Source organism: Carya illinoinensis, chromosome 13 (assembly GCF_018687715.1).
Source record: "Carya illinoinensis cultivar Pawnee chromosome 13, C.illinoinensisPawnee_v1, whole genome shotgun sequence".
Lineage (NCBI taxonomy): Eukaryota > Viridiplantae > Streptophyta > Magnoliopsida > Fagales > Juglandaceae > Carya > Carya illinoinensis.
Window position 1 is genome coordinate 33,246,083 of NC_056764.1, and position 12,387 is coordinate 33,258,469.

General features: G+C 41.5%; 3 protein-coding genes across 3 annotated transcripts; 2 read left to right on the forward strand and 1 right to left on the reverse strand.

Moving 5' to 3' along the window:
* Window positions 1-297: 297 nt before the first annotated feature.
* Window positions 298-2,511, forward strand: LOC122291179 (receptor-like protein 3). The gene has a single exon (XM_043098816.1). It carries the CDS (start codon window positions 298-300, stop codon window positions 2,509-2,511), a length of 2,214 nt encoding a protein of 737 aa, XP_042954750.1.
* A 1,545-nt stretch (window positions 2,512-4,056) lies between these two features.
* On the forward strand, window positions 4,057-5,223 carry LOC122291762. The gene is made up of 3 exons (XM_043099730.1): window positions 4,057-4,471; window positions 4,605-4,752; window positions 4,861-5,223. Exons 1-3 carry the CDS (start codon window positions 4,094-4,096, stop codon window positions 5,085-5,087), a joined length of 753 nt encoding a protein of 250 aa, XP_042955664.1. The 5' UTR covers window positions 4,057-4,093; the 3' UTR covers window positions 5,088-5,223.
* A 3,157-nt stretch (window positions 5,224-8,380) lies between these two features.
* LOC122291760 lies at window positions 8,381-12,160 on the reverse strand. The gene is made up of 3 exons (XM_043099728.1): window positions 11,543-12,160; window positions 10,720-11,434; window positions 8,381-9,409 (listed from the first exon to the last, which is right to left on the reverse strand). Exons 1-3 carry the CDS (start codon window positions 11,863-11,865, stop codon window positions 8,438-8,440), a joined length of 2,010 nt encoding a protein of 669 aa, XP_042955662.1. The 5' UTR covers window positions 11,866-12,160; the 3' UTR covers window positions 8,381-8,437.
* Between the last annotated feature and the right edge of the window lie 227 nt (window positions 12,161-12,387).

Sequence of the window (12,387 nt, forward strand, 5' to 3'; positions counted from 1 at the left end):
AATTTGAACCCTTTTCTCTAAATTAGTACTCAATGCCTAACCCAGAAATAATTTAGTTCTTATACTTAAGACTACGTTTAATGAGGTCCCTCTCTCAGTTTATCTGTTTTATATGTCATTTTCACCATTCTCACAGATTCCTCTTCTTGAATACAAAACGTCTACGTGGTTATGAGTGATAAAGACGACTGGATCACAAGCATCCCCGTCTACCACGCATTTTCTCCCACATGCATATTTGATAGATATAAATAACAAGTTAGGCTCCTTCAAGTTCAGAACATACGAAGCAAGAACATGCAACACTCGGTGCCTCGTGATCTCCTCCTCACCTTCTTTCTCTTTTCTAGCATTTTCTCTGCAAGTCATGCATGCAACCAAATAGACCGCAACTATCTCTTGTCCCTACCCTTTAATACTGCTTCCCCTTCTTTAAATTGGTCTGCCCCTGATTGTTGCAACTGGGAAAGTATTTCTTGTGATCATAAAGGTCGGGTCACTCATATTTGGTTACCCTCTAGAGGCCTCAGAGGGAGTGTACCTCCCTATATTGGAAACCTCACAAGTCTCTCCCACCTCAATCTCTCCCACAATGCACTTTCAGGTTGTCTCCCTGTGAGATTCTTTTCCTCCTTCAATCAACTCGAGGTCCTTGATTTGAGCAACAACCATCTAGCTGGAGATATATCATTATTATTTTCCTCTAATGGCTCGTCTGACGGTTGGCCTTCCTCAATTCGATTAGTTGACATCTCCAACAATGACTTCAATGGGATCATCCAATCTTGGTTCCTCCAACGTGCACAGAAGTTGGACAAGCTCAATGTAAGCCACAATAGTTTCACAGGCAATATTCCTAACTACCTCTATATGCATTCTCCCTTTGTCAGGTTCCTTGATTTCTCTTTTAATGATCATAGTGGCCATATTCCTGACCGACTAGGGGCATGTAGCAAACTAGAGATTTTCCGGGCAGGTTTCAACTCGCTCTCAGGACTAATTCCACATGATATATACAGTGCGACAAGGTTAGAAGAAATCTCGTTACCTTCCAATAATCTTACAGGTCCCATTAGCAATGACATTGTGAACCTTACCAAACTCACCTGCCTTGAGTTATATGAAAATGAATTGAGCGGCAGGCTCCCTGTAGATATTGGAAAGCTCAACAGATTAAAGCATCTATTCCTTGATACCAACCACCTGACAGGTTCACTGCCCCCATCTTTGATGAATTGCACAAACCTAATGACATTGAAATTAGGGCTCAATTTCTTTGAAGGAGATATTTCCACCCTTAATTTCTCTCGTCTTCATCAACTTGCTACACTTGACCTGTGGAACAATAAATTCACTGGTAGCTTTCCAGTAAGCCTCTCCTCATGCAAGTCTCTGAGAGCAATTCGAATTGCCCTAAATCAACTAGAGGGACAAATCCCACCTGAGGTGGTTCAATTGAAATTCTTGTCTTTCTTTTCACTTGGCTACAATAGGCTAACCAATGTCACAGGGGCAATCAACATTCTGATGCGTTGCAAGAGTCTTAGCGTACTCCTCCTTACACAGAATTTTTTGAACGAGGCCCTGCCAACAGAGGACAGCATAGTTGTTCCTGACGGATTTCGGAATCTCCAATACTTGGGTCTCGCTCATTGTCAACTCACAGGTCAATTGCCAATCTGGTTATCAAAGCTTAAGAAGCTAGAAATCTTGAGTCTAGGTTTCAATCGTATCACTGGTTCAATTCCTGGATGGTTGTCAACTCTACCAAGGCTCTCTTGCATAAAGTTGTCTCATAACTTGATTATAGGTGAATTCCCTAAAGAACTTTGTGCATTGCCAGCATTGATATCAAAACATGCTCTAATGGACAATAGTTCTTTGATTTTTTCGATCTTTGTAACGGGAAATGGTACCCTTTTTGAGTTCAAATCCCTATACAACGTGGGACCGCAAATATCCCTTGAAAACAACGGTCTTAGTGGTAACATCCCCCTTGAGATTGGTCATTTGAAGCAACTTTATGGTCTGAATCTTAGCCATAACTACTTCTCAGGCAACATTCCAGACCAAATATCTGAGCTTACAAATTTGGAAAGATTGGACCTCTCTGCAAATCAGCTGTCTGGCAAAATACCAAAATCATTCATTAGTCTGCATTTCTTGCATGAGTTCAGCGTTGCAAACAATAATCTCTGCGGAGCAATACCATCAGGAACTCAACTTCAGAGCTTTGATGCCTCTGCATATGAGGGTAATCCTGGACTTTGTGGCGCCCCTCTTCCATACGATTGTGGCCATATTCTTCATAGCAACAAAGACATTCAAGATGAGGAAGATGGACCTGCAATTAGATGGAGTCATATTAGTACTATTCTTGGCCTCATTACAGGATTTTGGGGAGTCATTGGTCCTTTGATTTTAAGCCATAATTGGAGAGTTGTGTATTTTGAGTTTCTGGAAAACGTGAAAAATAGACTTTGTGTAATGCTTAGGAATGTGCTTGGCTAGATTTCATCGAAAGACATCAGTGCATGATCTTCTTTCTTGTATTTGTAAATTAATCTCAACTATCAGTTTGGTTTCTCAAGTTTCCCTTTTGGTCGATTTAGTTCTAATACTTTTACCATACCAAGTCACCCGTGGACTTCCAAACTAGATAATACCATTTTGAGACCCCTCCATACCACAGTAATTATCTCTCTTGAAATTACTTTGTTTGAGTCCAATTGGGTTTCCCTAATCAACTCAATGCCACTCTAAGTAGACCACTGATGGCCATCTCCAATTTGGCCCTTCTGAGTGTTATCCGAGGAATGCTCTTGAATTTTCTGAGAAAAAACATTCCTCACCTTCCAACTCTTAGGCATTTTACACTTTACACATAAAAAGGATCAAAATACACAGGTCACCTGTCAGATATTAAAAACAAACAAATAGCACTATCATTCAATTATGATCTTTAGAAAGATGAAAAATAGATCATGTGGCATCATCTTGAGTATTGGGTTTTAATAGAATATATACATAATAACTTTTGGATAGTTTTGGGAGGCACTGCCTCAATTTTACTAGTTCAAAGTACAGAGTGTATGCAAACTGTATATTTTCCAAAGCTATTAAGATATTCATTCATATCCAGGAAAAGTCTCCAAAATTCTTGGAGCTCTAGAAGCTCCTTCTTTTGATTAGGTAGTCCAAACCTTGCTAGAAAAAATTTAATTGTTCAATATCAGCATGGATATGCCAAAGGTGTTTTGGATAGTAGCTTGATTCTAACCTCTTTGTTTTTTTTTTTTATAAGCATACTGTAATGGAGACACAAGAGAAGAGTACGATGCACTTTTCTAAAGACACTCTTGAGACACATTTCATCCCACGTAGAAAAGGAAGAAGTGATATCAGATATCCAAGACTGTATCTTGCCTGCAATAGGGCCACGATGCTACCAAGCAATTGATGCCAAAGCAGGGACCTTTATGCAACTGGAGTCTTCAGACTGCCCTGCCATTTCGTTTCGGATGGACTAGCATAGTCATTTAGTTGTGAGCCCATCATGAACTGGGCCAACTTTGTGGACACTTGAGGAAGCCCTTACTATCATCCTGTGTATATGCAGTCGGCCCACCAAATTCATTTCCTCATTTTGTGAACTGGTATAGAGGTATTTATCTCCTCCGCACAAACACAGATGTAATCGTATACAAAACAGATCTGAAAAATAATAATAATAATAATAATTTATATCCAATATCAATTTAAATCTACGCAACAAACCCATCAACATCAAGGTGGAAAGCTTGTCAAGCTTCCCGTGTAAGACAGTCACGGAGTGGATGCTAATGCAATTACTTGAATTCCCACCTCGCATCGACACATCGTAATATCTAGAAATAAAATACTAAACCCAGCGAATTAGTCCGATCTACGAGCTTGTATCTGCTTTTAGCACGGACTGTATTCGCACGTGAGAGCGAGACTCGGACTAATCGCGTGGAAATCTCGACTTGGAGCCTCCACCACATAAACAGTCTTTTTTGGATAAGCAACTTCAAAAATATGTACTTTGTACCATTAATAAGACTAATCTTCAATGGCGCTTCCATCCTTTACCGCTCTCAGTATTGTTTCTCTTTCCTCATTCTCTCGTTGTTTTCCTCATAAAGATACTACCACGTTTTATTATTCACCATCTCCATACCCCAAAGCTCATTCTGCAAAACCCTGCAAACCCACGAGAAACTTTTCCAACTATTCCTTCCGCCTTTCGTATCGGTTCTCTGCTGTGGAGGATGAAGATGACAGAGATGATTATGACTTTGAAGAGGCGGTCGCGCTCTTCAATGACAGAGAATACTATAAATGCCATGACTTTCTTGAAGCTCTCTGGAACGACGCCCAAGAGCCTACAAGAATTCTGATTCACGGCATTCTGCAATGTGCAGTGGGATTTCATCACCTCTTTAATCAGGTTGATACACTAATTTCTTCTTCTTTATTTTTGGCAGTTTTGCTTTAGCCTTTAACAATTGCAAGTCTCAATATCCTCCACCGCCAACAACAAATATTTGGTTTACGAGTTTTGATTGTCTGTGGTGAATTAGAACCATAAAGGAGCCATGATGGAGCTGGGAGAGGGACTATGTAAACTGAGAAAGATGGATTTTGAGAGCGGACCTTTTCATGAGTTTGAGCGAGAGATATCTGCAGCTCTGGATTTCATTTACGAGACCCAGATCGAATTAGCTGCATGTGAGTGAGTGAGCTCTATATACTGATAGATAGATGATGTCATTGCTTTCTGTTCTGTCACATTTTTTCTCGTACAGAAGTAAAACTGGTTTCTTGGATTTTCCACAGGCACTGATGACATTTGTCTTGCAATGGATCAATCAGAGAGGTCGTACCAACTTCTTGGGGGATACGGTGCTGGACAGCATCTGTACAGTCTTCAAACCGAGTCTGATCGAGTTACCTACATTACTTTCTGCCCTCAGAGGTCGTATTGCGTCAGTAAGCCATCAAGGGTAAAGCTTCCGATACTAAATGCAACCAAAGAACACCTCGTAGCTTTCGAGTACCATTGATTCTAAGCCATTTGTTGTTATTCACTCCACCATCTTTACAGGATTCATCTTTATGCTGTATTCATCTTACTTTCATCTCATCTTTTTGACATCACACTAATCATTATCTAGTAAATAAATCCTACTTTTAGAAAAATCAGGAAACTTTTAAGTCCGCACCTTCTATAAATCAGGTTCAATATCAAAATCAAGCCACTCCTCTGGCTCTAGGTTAGCATTTTCACTCGGGAAATATCACCATTAGGCACCAGAAACTAGAAAATGGGGATTCGATTAATACTGCAATGGTAAGAACAGACTTATTTCGGCGGAGAGCGAACAAGAGAATATGTATGTAATGAACTCAGATTTTAGTACTTTCCATTTGGCTTAAACTTTTATGGAGCAAAAGGCAATATAATTATGAATAAATCTACTCTTTTGTCCCACTCTTACCGCTCCATTTGACCCCTCGTCAAAAAAATTAAATTTCTTTTTTTATAATTAATGATTAAGAAAATGATTTGTAATGTATTGATGTATGTTTTTATTTTTTAAATATATTTAAATATATTAAAAAAATATAAAAACAAAAGAATAAAAATCTCACAAAAGTACTAATGGCACACCCAGCGATCATTACTAAACGATAGCCTAGCACTACTCTATAATCATTCACAGTTTGAGAAATGCTACTCACAACTTCCATGGGAAACCCCTGCGGCATCGTGTCTGATGTGGCATATTTACAACAGGAAAAGTATAGTTGCAAGTACAATTGTGTACTAATCTGTGTATCAATGTGATATGATTGGTCAAAAAGTAAATTTTATTGAAAACAGTGTTAATTTAAATTTTAAGTATGAATAAATCAGTATTGGTACACAGATTAGTGCGCGATTGCGCTTGTATGTAGCAAAACTCTTTACCACGTCGTCCTTTGCATTTCCCTCTAAGACAGAAGGGGTCGATTGGCCTCCTTTCCCATTTTTCCCATCCCAATGAAAACTGCTCTTTTCACTCTGTTTTCATTTCATTTCTTTCATTCTGCAAAGTCACTGTCTTCATCTTCTCCATGAAGCCACAGATTTGTGATTCCTCCCATTTCTTCCAATCATTTCAAAGCTCTTTCATTCTCCAAAACCCACAAAGCAAACAACAACTCATACCCAAAAATTAGAGAAGAATTTAGCAAATGGAAGGAAAAAAAAAAAAAGAATAAAAATCTAGAAAAATTCATGGCATTTTCAGCATCAAGTGGGTCCCTCATCAAAGCACAAGTGGTTGAGGTACGACATTTCCTCCCATTTCCTATCACTTATTGAGGCCATGGTTGATTTCTAGACGCCAACATTTGAAGGAGCTTTCAAATATAGCAACAAATAATGGTCTAAATTCAACACCATATTCTTTGTAATTAACTAGTATATATAAGATGAGCCCACGTTATCATACTAGTAAGAGTTGGCAAAGAAATTCAAGAAATTGAAAAAGGGAGAAAAAAGGAAATGACTTTTCAAAGGACGCCATTGTTGGCCAGTTACAGACAAAATGATGTTGTGTGGACAATGAAATATATTACGTAAAACAACTAGAACAGGGCTATACAATCGACATGAGATACTCATCATGAAGGAAGGGAACGCGACAGAGTTGGGTTGCTGAGGGGTGGTTGTACCAATGGCAGGCTGAGCACTATGTAGAGAGAGAGAGAGAGAGATAAGTGAACGAGAGAAGCATCGTGATGAAAGATTACGTGAGGAAACGAAGAGTAACATAGAGGGAAAGGAGGTAGGGTGCGACAGCAATAGCTAACATGAGGGAGTGGGGGGTGACAGCCGGCATTTTCTAGGCAAGTTACGACGACGCGGAGAGAAAGAGCAAACCTCGTGGCTAGCTAGTTGTGGCTCACGAAAATCTTCTGTTTTTCAGGGTCTATAATAGGGGCTCACCGTGATGAATTTGCAAAGAGGGTGGCGAACGTTGGTGGCTTCTGCCATGTGAGGACAGTTTCGTCATGTTGCTCGGCTGTTGTGCCTTGAGGTGGAGGCCGTATGTGTGTGTTGATGGTGCAGGAGTGACAACGCGAAGGTGCTTGGTTCACGTGCAGCGGTCAGGATGCAGCCTAGAGGTGGGACTGGCTAAGCTACCGTGCATGGGGTTCCATGGGCTACGGCTTGAAGTTTGCTAATGGTGACAATGTGGAGTTGCAGCATGCATACCGCAGACATAGGCCTACAGTTTGCGTTTTATGTGAGGCTTGACTTTGGCAAGGTAGTGCAGGTTATACGTGTGAAGGATGTGCAGCGTGAAATTTCTGTGGTGCATGTATGGTTGTTTATGTGGTCTAGTGCAAGGTGCTGCATGAGCTGGACAATGGCAAGACTATTAGTCTATGGAGGAGTGGGGGTGCTACGTTGAAACTTTTGTTGGACTTGCGGGATGCACAGGAAAGATTTGAATACAAGGTGAAAAGAGCTATTTTCATCGGGAAGGACAAAATAGGAAAGCAAGCCAACTAATCCCTTCTATCTTCAAAGAAAATGCAAACGACGACATTGCACATATGCCACATCGAACTCGATGCCACATAAGTTCCTAGGGCAGTTGTCTATAGAAAGATTAGTGGATGGGCTGGATGGGCTGGATGGGACAAAAATAGCCCGGACTTTCCCTTAAGAAAGATTAGTGGATGGGCTGGATGGGACAAAAATAGCCTGGACTTTCCCTTAATGTGGGCAGTTGTCTATAGAAAGATTAGTGGATGGGCTGGATGGGACAAAAATAGCCCGGACTTTCCCTTAATGTGGAAAATTTCGAAGAACTTTGTAGCCCACCAATACTAGTTATTTAAAAATTATCCTATCTCCCACCTGATTTTGATGCACTGGTCCAAAATCCACAACATAACGATAGTGAGAGCAGTATTGTTATGATGAGATAGTTAATAAAATACTAATTTTTAATATTATTATTATTTTAAAATTTTTAAAAATTAAATTAAAATTTTAAAAAAATTAAATTAATTATTATATTTTATATAAAAATTTAAAATAATTATAATCTTAAAATGAGAAAAATTAGAGTGTTTTTCGACCCAAACGAGTTATAATCTACAATGGAACGTCGAACTACCTCTAACATGCTGTGTATATGCAGTGGCCGCCACATGCATTATCATAATCTCTCTCTCTCTCTCTCTCTCTCTCTCTCTGAATTCTTTCCCTTCTTTACGGGTAGGTAAACCCACTGAACTTGGTAACAAATCAAAAGGCCGAACGCTTAGAAAAACAAAAAGACGAAAAAAAAAAAAATTACGACAAAAGGCCGAAGATACTATATGATTATAATATACATTATACAACAACCAGTCACCTTCTTGAGCGTTTCCTTGACCTGCCTCCACCTCCCACCACAACGGACTCCCCATTGTCTCTCCCCCTCTTTCCCGTGGCAGCCGCAGACACAGACTCGAGTCTCTTTGGCGGCCTGCCCACCCCTCTTTTCACCTTTGCAGTATTCTCCTCCTTTCCCCCTCTCCCACCCCCATTACAACTCCGCGTAACCCTCTCCTCTATCTTGATCACTTCCCTTCTTCTACCCCTTGGCTTCTTCTTCTCCTCACTTCTATCATCTTTGCTATCTTCATCGGAATCATCCGGATCCGCTAGCACTTCGCCAGGTGAGTTCTGCTTCATTCTTTTCAAGAAACTCGCCGCACCTTGCTTCTTCTTTACCGTGTTTTCCTTCTTCTCCATCTTAACCTCCAGAGCATCGTGAGAACTGAGCTCATTTCCACCATATTCATGCTTTATGTCACCACCACCTTTGTTGTTCGTTCTCAAGCCTCTCCCGCCCAATCTTTCTTTAGTCCTTTTCTTCCTTATACCCTTCTCCTCTATCTTGACAAAAGAACCGTCATTCTTCTTCTGACTAGAATTTGGTTTTTCCTCAAGTTCTCTCTCTCTTTTATCTACTTTTCTGTTTGCACCTTCGGTAATCAGTGCCTTCATAGAACTTTGTTTCCCACATGCAACCATGGTAGAGGACTTATTGGGTTTAGAGAGTGAATCGGATTCGTTCTTGGGCTCGGGTTTCACTTGTGTTGTTTGAGGTTTCGGCACCATATCGTTCAGTTCCTTCAGTACGAGACCTCGCAGCTCTCTGGCTGCTACGTGCTCGGTAGAACTTCTACGGAAGAAGATGACACCGTTATTGAATAAGAGCAGGAGATCGCGAAAGAATTTGTGGATACAATCAGCATAGACACCTCTGTCAAGCCTTGATTGAACAATTTGCAGATCCATGTGTTGTCTTATCAAGCTCTTGTACCGTTCGGATTCCTGCAAAATTATAGAGTTTATTATAAAGTTTGAATTAAATCGAATGAATGGAGCCGACCGAATCAGGTTTGTCTATAGAAAAATGATAGACTAACTACTACTCAAAATTTTGTTTACAATTATAGATTAAAATAATATATTTTTTGAAGTTTTAGTTTTACTTTTATTTTTTTGTTTTGATGGATTTAAATATTAAAAAATATTATATTATTAAGAATTGTAAATGGATGGTAATTGGGTTGCAAGGGTATCACTTCTTTTGTCTATAAATCAAGAGAAGGATAAATGCTACAACTTTTTAGTAGGGTAACAAAACGGCCATCTGATTCCGTACAATAAATTATGCCGAATTAGTGATGCCCACTTGAGCAAGAGAGAGTACATGACGGCCACAGGCCAAGCCCGTTTGGACAGACTGATGTGACGTCACATCTTGGACCTCCACACAAGTGCAGTCAGCCCAATAAAAAAAGTTGGCTCGGACTAACAAATAAAGAACTTAAGACTTATGGTCAGGCTTAGCGTTGTGGATCTCGATGGACGCCCCACAATTAATATGGTCGAGGGTACAACAGATACTGGAGGCCCGGCCCAGTTCAGGGTCTCTTGACCCACAGTCAGGTTATAGGCCATTGTGAAAATAGAATGAATATTAAACTTTTTGCTGACATATTTTTCTTCTTTTAAACTAAAGAACATCGGAGCAACCTGAAAACAACTGCGTTCTTCCTAAGCCTATAAAATGGAAAAAACATTTTCTTTATAGTATAGCCAGGGATCTCTTCAATACGTGACCGCCGCTTAGGGATTTAAGGACAAAACAGGTCGTGGTCATTCACACGAAATCAATCCTGGTGGAAAGTCTCATTTCTGGCGTGGTGAAGGTGACAGTGCCTTCAGCCCCTTCAATTTGGGTGCATGTGTACCAAATATCAGCATTCTCCTTCCTGGCCTTTTCATTTCATTTATTTATGAATTCTATTAATACGGCGTAGTTTCGAAACCTTAGCTGGACGGACCCACTCACCCAACGTCCCAACCTCACCTCACATAAAACATGCACCCACACCCATTTATCTCGACATCATTGTACCCAAACACTCCCCCTCATATCCCTTTGTCGCCATTTGGCAGTCATCCATTGGTCCACACTCACAAAAGACGTAGCATAGACGCATCACGTCCGTTGAAATTCTACTCCACTTTCTTTTTCAGTTTTTACTTCTTTTTTCTAAATTTTTTTCCCAGGAGTCTTTTTTGCTTTTTATATTATTTCTTTAATAAAGAATATTCATTAGAGCGGAGGATACCTGGCTCCGAAGCCGCCGCTCGAAAGCCGAGCCGAGCCGATGGGACCGGATCATCCCGATGAGCTTTACCAACGGCTCTGATTTGACGGCCAAGACTCGTCCCCTGGCGGGAGAAACCTCCTCATGTCCCTCGGCTTCGGGATCATCCCCGCTACTAATTCCTCCTCCATCCCTACGACGACGTTTCTTCCCCGACAAGCTGGCCGAGCTCTGCACGTCACTGCTCTGCTTCGACGCCGCTTCCTTTTCCTTCTTCGACTCACCCACCGATTCCAGCCCCTCGTTCGACTCTCCGAGTCCACCCGTCCCCCGAACCGCCTTAACTCCTATCTCGTGATCCTCCTCGCCTCCCACGTCATCCGTGTCATCCACTTCTCCGTTATCAAATGAATAGTTCTTTCCCGGGTCGTACTCTGACCGACCCGGATCCGGATCATTTCTCTCTGGTTCGGGTCTTTCTTGTTCGCCAACGACGCCGTTTCGCCGCCCTTGACCCTCTCCTCCTTGACTCGTCGAATTGGACCCGTTGAAGGATCGATTTTCTTTATCGTTGGAGACGTCTCCGCATACCGATTTTCCGATGAGGTTATCCGGTAACGGCGTTGCTTCTCGGCCGTCGCCTTCGATATCCTTCTTCAGATCCAACGCCTCAGAGTCCTCCTTCAAGCTCCGCTCTCTCTCCTCCTCCAAACTCTTTACCTTCAACTCCAACGACCTGTATCCAAAACAAACAACGTAAGGAACAAAACTCTCAGATCTTAAACCACGAAGAAAACACGATCTTTGGCGCTTAGATCTCGCTCGAAATCCGAAAACTATTTACACGATCGAGTCGTCTCGGCGCTGGACCTCGCGTCGAAGCTCCTCCACCCGAATCCTGCGGAGCTCGTCTACCATGGGGACAAGGCTGGCCGATTCGTCGTCTTGTTGGGGCAAGAAGCGCCGCTTGAGGTCATAGAACTTGTCTCTACAGTACTGAGGAGTGAGAGTGAGAGGAAGAAGGGAAGGGAGGGAGGAGCTCCGGTTCTGAAGCTCGATGGCGATGGAGTCCCAGCTGGCGGTGCCGTGGCGGTTGACGGCGGAAGCAAGCAGGAGCTCCTCTAACGTGCCCCATGGTAGCGCGGTGGCTTCGTGTTGCCTAGCCATGGTCCTCTCATTTCATCGTTAGGGTTTTTGCGTTTGTATAGGTGTGTGGTTTTGCTTTCAGATTGTGGTTTCTTCGCGGTTGGGGGGATTTGTTGTGTGTGCGCGTATGTTTTTTTTTCTTTTTTCTTTTAATTTTTTTTAGGTGTGTTCTGCAGCAAAAGTATTTTGGGCTTGATGATCGGAGAGCTCGCACGACCTTGCCGAAGATGGGGTTTTTTTTCATTTCTCGTACGCACACGTAAAATTACATATATGTACCTCCCCCGTGACTGTGAGCATCGTAGGAACACAGACCACGGACAGGTCTATAGTATAATCTTCTCCAGATATCATGGGTCGATGTGGGACGCAACAAGACACACGTGTTTATTTCTCCAAATCATGGGTGATTAACCACCACGGCCGTCACAGCCAGGTTAAGAGTTTCGTTATTGATTTTGAATTTTATGGTTTATATTTTAAGTGGTTCTTTTTTTTTAATTTAAACTATTTATTTATCAAATAATTCAAAATATCTCACGA

What these genes read in the sequence shown, in the direction of transcription:
- LOC122291762 (XM_043099730.1), top strand. Translation starts at nt 4,094, where the DNA reads ATGGCGCTTCCATCCTTTACCGCTCTCAGTATTGTTTCTCTTTCCTCA. An exon ending in TTCATCACCTCTTTAATCAG is followed by an intron (nt 4,472 to 4,604) that starts GTTGATACACTA and finishes GTGGTGAATTAG; the next exon opens with AACCATAAAGGAGCCATGAT. An exon ending in CCAGATCGAATTAGCTGCAT is followed by an intron (nt 4,753 to 4,860) that starts GTGAGTGAGTGA and finishes GATTTTCCACAG; the next exon opens with GCACTGATGACATTTGTCTT.
- LOC122291760 (XM_043099728.1), bottom strand. Translation starts at nt 11,865, where the DNA reads ATGGCTAGGCAACACGAAGCCACCGCGCTACCATGGGGCACGTTAGAG. An exon ending in CGCCGAGACGACTCGATCGT is followed by an intron (nt 11,435 to 11,542) that starts GTAAATAGTTTT and finishes TTTTGGATACAG; the next exon opens with GTCGTTGGAGTTGAAGGTAA. An exon ending in AGCGGCGGCTTCGGAGCCAG is followed by an intron (nt 9,410 to 10,719) that starts GTATCCTCCGCT and finishes ATAATTTTGCAG; the next exon opens with GAATCCGAACGGTACAAGAG.
- LOC122291179 (XM_043098816.1), top strand. Translation starts at nt 298, where the DNA reads ATGCAACACTCGGTGCCTCGTGATCTCCTCCTCACCTTCTTTCTCTTT.